The 6023-nt window shown below is 37.8% G+C and overlaps 1 protein-coding gene across 1 annotated transcript in view; it reads left to right on the forward strand.

Annotated features, from left to right (window-relative positions):
• LOC104547508 (ryanodine receptor 2) overlaps nt 1-5702 on the forward strand; it is a gene marked incomplete at its 5' end in the record, with an annotated part of 90676 nt that extends 84974 nt beyond the window's left edge. Inside the window, 3 exons of the mRNA XM_010193227.1 lie at nt 1275-1375; nt 3479-3530; nt 5063-5702. Coding sequence (XP_010191529.1) covers nt 1275-1375; nt 3479-3530; nt 5063-5158 — 249 coding nt within the window. The remainder of the gene's footprint in view (nt 1-1274; nt 1376-3478; nt 3531-5062) is intronic.
• Nucleotides 5703-6023: the final 321 nt, after the last annotated feature.

A 6023-nucleotide genomic window follows, 5' to 3' on the forward strand; every position in this document is an offset into this window, starting at 1 on the left:
TCAGGTTTCATTAATATCTGTTTTCAGTCAAAATGTGATTTGGCTAGTGGATAGTTTTTTAAGAGAAAAATACAGTTCTGTTCACAGTCCAATCTCATACAGTGTTCTGGATGAGATTCTACTCTCACATCTCAGTTAATTAGATGGAAATAGTAACTGAGATTATTTTAATTGACTTTTTAAGTATCTATTAAAATATAGGAACTTACATAAATAGTACTGTTAATACCCAATAAAATTCTTTTTAGAAGTTTTTATTAAGAGGAAACTCTTCTAGCATGCAGGTTCTGAACAGCATTTACTGCTCACTGCTGCCTCCTGTGAAAGAGGGATGCTGTGCTGCTGATAGCCGCTGTGTGCAGCTGCTAGCTGCCACCTCACATGGGACACAAACCCAGGTTGTCTAAACTGATATTCTGCTCTAAGCTTATGTTGGATTTGTTTGCCAGTTCCTAGTATGGATATTTTTTTTAATACCTCCAAACCAAGCATGTCCACTTTTAGTTGTCAGTGCTAAGTTAACAAAAATTCAGACAAAAAGCCTAACAGTTTATTTTCTCGTGACTTTTTAAAGTTTAGGCTAACACCGGTATCCTCATTTTTGTAAACAACAAGATTTTTGTACATTGCTGTATATTATAAAGAATTACATGTCTGTGACTATTTAAGTCTTTTGGATCTTCAGACTAGAAGTTTCCAAAACTTGCAAAGTGTGTTAACACTGTCAGATTTCAGTTCATCTCAGATGTAATGTGCTTTGGTTAACCATATATCTGTGAAAATATCCTGCGCTTGATGGTTTTCTATTCTGTTGTCTATTACTGTAAGAACTCAGAAAAGTGTTGCGAAGCTACTGCATTTTGTAATCTAAACTTTAAGCATATTCAGTTGCAGCTGGACAGGCACAACAGGCATTGAGGTAAATATTGCCGTGTGTTGCAGTGAGTGCTACTTACTTAAAGGAAAAAAAAAATCAGCTTTGACTGTTGTATGCTATTATTTCTCCCAATACCTGTTCACTTACAGCTGGCAAAGATTTTTTAATTTTTTTTTAAACAGTAAGAAGCTATTTTGATAGCAGTTAAACTTCTATTCAGGTGTTATGGCTGAGGTATCCAGTCCCAATCATTAAAAGAAAAGCCCTTTTATTTTGCACATATTATACATGATGCATTGCTGTTTTCAAGAAAATTGATACATTTTTTATTTGGCCTTCTGTCAGAGGGGGAGAGGGTTACATATAGTGTTGAAGTGCTCTGTATTCTTTCTTTTAGACGAAGTGCTTTATCTGTGGAATAGGAAATGACTACTTTGACACAGTGCCCCATGGCTTTGAAACACACACGCTACAGGAGCACAACTTGGCCAATTATTTGTAAGTACAGTGAAAATGAACTCCTTGCTAACTTCTGACCCTTGCAGCCTCTGCAAGTACCCGATTAGCGCTCTCACATCAGTAGGAGTCAGGACTGTTTGGCTTTGGTGTGCACTCATACTGTCACAGAATCATTGAGTCGTTTGATTGGAAAAGACCTTTAATATCATCAAGTCCAACCATAACCTGTCCACCACTAAACCATGTCCCTAAGCACCTCATCTCCCTGTCTTTTAAATCCCTCCAGGGATGGTGACTCCACTACTTCCCTGGGCAGCCCAGTCCAATGCTTGACCACTCTTTCAGCGGTGGAAAGAAATTGATGAAGAAATTTTTTCTTGTATCCAATCTAAACCTCCCCTGGCACAACTTGAAGCCATTTCCTCTCCTATCGCTTGTTATTTGGGAGAAAATACCTACCCCCCCTTGCTACCCATTCCTTTCAGGAAGTTGTAGAGGATGTTAAGGTCTCCCCTCAGCCTCCTCTTCTCCAGGCTGAACACCCCCAGTTCCCTCAGCTCCTCCCCATAAGAATTGTGCTTCAGACCTCTCAACAGCTTCATTGCCCTTATCTGTACATGCCTCAGCCCCTCAATGTCCTTCTTGGAGAGAGGGGCACAAAACTGAATGCAGAATTCAAGGTGCGGCCTCACCAGTGCCAAGTACAGGGGAAGGATCCCTGCTCATGTTCAGCCGGCTGTTGACCAGTAGCCTCAGATGCCTCTCTGCCAGACAGTTTTCCAGCCACTCTTCCCCAAGCCTGTAGCATTGGATGGGGTTATTGTGACCCAAGTGCAGGACCTGGCACTTGGCCTTGTTGAACCTCATGCAGTTGGCCATTGACCCAGGCTGTCCAGGTTGCTCTGTAGAGCCTACCTACCCTCAGGCATATCAACAATCCTGCCCAACTTGGTGTCGTCTCTCTGAATATCTAAATTCTGTTTCAATGGGAGCCAGGAACAAACAAACTTCATTCCCTTGTTTCCAGCTTGGTCGTGACACATCAAGTTTGCGCAAGCTAGGAGATGGAAACCGGGAGCTTAGTGTGTGGCTGTGGAAGGGCTGTTAAAGAGAATGTGTTGGAAAAATTGAAGCAGAACATCAGTAACCACTAAGCTTGGTCTTTTTAAATCTGGAAATAAAAGTGTTTATCAGGTCTACAATCACTGTGTCCTACTGTCCCTCTCCTGTTAAATACATAGGAAACTCCAGTGGAAAGTGTATCTGATCCAAGCGCCGTCAGTACAAAGCAATAGATGGATAGCGACTTTGTGTCTATAAACCAGCACTGTATGTGCACAAAATAATGAGATTGTTAAGTCAAACATTCCTATAAAGAACTTCCACCTGAAAAACAGGTTCTGAAAGCAAAATATATTAAAAGCACCGTCGTGTGGGATTTTGTTCCTATTTACAATATACTACACAAATAACATACTGTAGTCTACTTAAAGTTCATCTTCCTAACAAAATGGTTTATGATATTTTTGTGCATGATCATATTTTATATTTTTGCATATGTTTGGAGAGAATGTCTACTATGAGTGAAATTTTGAAATCATCACCTAGTGTCTGTCAGGTATCTCAAAACCCCAAGATTAATGTATTTTAAAAATTTCAGGTTTTTTTCTGCTCATGCTGATCTAGAGTTACATACACTAGTAAAATGTCCACAACCTCTCATTTCAGTAAGAGAAATCTCTTAATCACCTTCAGCATTTCTTTTTCACTGTGAGGAGAGGGAAAAAAAAGTTCCAATGACTATTCTCTGTCTACTTCCAAGTTGGTGTTCATAGGCAAAAAAAATGTATTATAATTTTCAGATGAGAAAGCTTTGAAAATCTTCACTTAGACTGAATTGTTGTTTACTGTAAATCCAACTGAATCTCATGCATTTTAGCATACTATTCACTGAATGGTGAGTGAATGTCAACAGTGTCATTTAATGTGTCTCTGATTATTAGCAGAAATAGAGCTCTGGAACTTGTAAGTCCATGAACAGCATTATCACAGCAAACAACATGCTGGAAAATATCCATTCTGCTGTGGGTTGCCTGATGTTTCCAAATACTGCATTCATAATAGCTGTTTCTTTGCTCGTAGGTTTTTTCTGATGTATCTCATTAACAAAGATGAAACAGAGCATACAGGGCAGGTAGGTGATCAACTCTATGAATGTCTACAGTTAATAAAACCGAATCTCAAATAAAAATCATTCAGGCTTGGCAAAGATATAGCTCCCTATATGGTATGTAACTTAATGCTTATTCTTCTAAACCCGTCTTAGGACTTTGATTGCTTGATGCTAGATTGAGTATCAGTTCTGTTGTACTTTGAATTCCTATTTTGTTATCTGAAATTACTTCCACAAAATGTAAATACAGACTACAAATAAAATAAATGAGAAACAGAACATTTAAGCATCCTGTGAAAGCTTATATGTCTCTATTCCTGGAGAAGTCCATGTGAAAGAGCTTGTGCATGTATTCAAAGTGAAACCTGTAAGAGCATATTTCCTTGGAGCTTTCTTCCTTGCTGTTTGTTCTTTCAAACTTCTGGTGCTTCCTTCAGCTTCCTTTAAGTATACTTAAAGTCTGTTTAAAAAGTATCAAATTAGACAACGCTGTTTTTTCTGGTGCCAGTCTTGCAGCTGACTAAGCAAACTATCCCGTGTTGCAGATCAGAAGACAAAAAGCTTGAAAACCATCATATGCATAGACCTACAGGTTTGGGTCAGAAGGACTCTTTGCTATAAACCTATGTAGCTTCCTCATTCTGAATGCTGATGTATGCATTGGGCAGTTATAATAATCTTCTTTGCCTAAATCTTCTCAGCCTTTTCCAGTATCAGATTTTTTTATATTTGCTTTGCTATTTGTGAACATCCATTTGGCATTTGAGAATTTCCTATGAAATTAGGTTTTCTAAAAAAGTTGTATTTTTTATTTGTGTTTTCTTTCTTCTTGGCATACAGTGTATGCATACCCTACTGTATTCACTGAAGCCAGATTTCCACTAACTGTTCAATTTTTATACTATCAACTGATAATTTGAAAATTGAGCGTGCTACATACACATAGTTTGTGTTATGTATGTACTTTCTACCATGAAATTTGTTTTATGGAGAGCACATTTAAATGGTATGATTAAAATTGAAATAAACTGATGCATCCTTTAATGTTCTCTGGGCCTAGAGACAAAACCTTACCTGAAAAGGTAATCAAAAACTAAAAAAACCACCACCACCACTAATTCAGAAAATATTGCTCTTCTAATAAATACCCTTAAAGGCCATTTTGTTTTATGTATTATAAGTAGACGTGGTTTGAAATGACTGATGCAGAAATTCAGTCAAAATTCTGTGACAAAATATTCTGCTTACCCGGCTATTTGCCTTGTGACCAGCTTTAATTGAGCTTTACGGTGCTCCTGGATGTGTAATAAGAACTAAACTACCTGGGTCCTCTTCTATGTGTTTCTCTAGTGCTTTTTGACTAGGTGACAAAACTACTACTACTCTAAACTGATCAAAGTCATTGACATGATTTTGTAGATTGATATACAACAATCTGATATGCACAGAATCAAAAAAGTGAAGCAGTATAGAAATAAAAGAAAAAGAAGAAAGTTATGGTTGTTGCTTTCTCACTGAATCAGGTTAAATTATTTAAATTGTATTTTTTTCAGGAATCCTACGTCTGGAAAATGTATCAAGAACGATGCTGGGAATTTTTTCCGGCTGGTGATTGCTTCCGAAAACAATATGAAGACCAGCTCAACTAAGCCGAGATGAGGATCTCCAGATGAATATATGTCTGTGTATTTCCCAACACTTTTGGGAATGTCTACCAGATTTCTTAAATCCCCAAAGCTATGTGCTTTTTGGAGCACCAAAGCTCTGTTTTTAATGACCCAACTGTGCTTTTATTTTCTGATGTATTTACTTTGAGAATTCCGGAGTCAAGGACAATGACAAAGAACAACAGCTCTGGAAAACAACCCAACCACTTGCACACGCAACAGATATTCCTATCCATGACATGCACACCGAAGAGGAGACAGCTTCTTCCTGCAACTGCCAGATGCTGCCCTTGTCTGTAAGACCACACACAGGGTGCCATGGTAGCAACACTCATTCAATCTCTTTATTTCATCATCCTGGAAGGAACTCTATGTAGTTTGCAGAGCACTGTAAAAGCTTGTTGTGGACACGAAGTTGTGGGGAAATAGTGCCTTACTATATGTGGGTTGAGCTATGCAGAAGATGAGTGCATGATGACTTTTTTTTTTTTTATGTCTTACCTTTCTTCCAAGTTAATATTTATTTTGTGGTTTTGGTGGGTTTTTGAGGAAGGGATTTGATTGTGCACATCTTCTTAACAAGACTGGAGTGTCTCAGGACAAGATTAGGTTATTCTCATTGAGTTCATTTCACATTTACCTTCCTCTTTAGCTTTTGCTTTTATTTTGGTAATGCTCTGATACAACACTGCAACTTTATGAAATCTTTGTATGAAAACAAGACGACTGCAAAAAACACTTTAACAAGAAATGTTTCATTGCATGTTTATTATGCAAGTTTAAAACAATCAAAAAAACAACCTTCAGAAGCAAGTTGATCAACATGAAAAAACATTCACAATAATTA

The sequence above is a fragment of the Mesitornis unicolor genome, unplaced genomic scaffold, assembly GCF_000695765.1.
Source record: "Mesitornis unicolor isolate BGI_N332 unplaced genomic scaffold, ASM69576v1 scaffold931, whole genome shotgun sequence".
NCBI lineage: Eukaryota > Metazoa > Chordata > Aves > Mesitornithiformes > Mesitornithidae > Mesitornis > Mesitornis unicolor.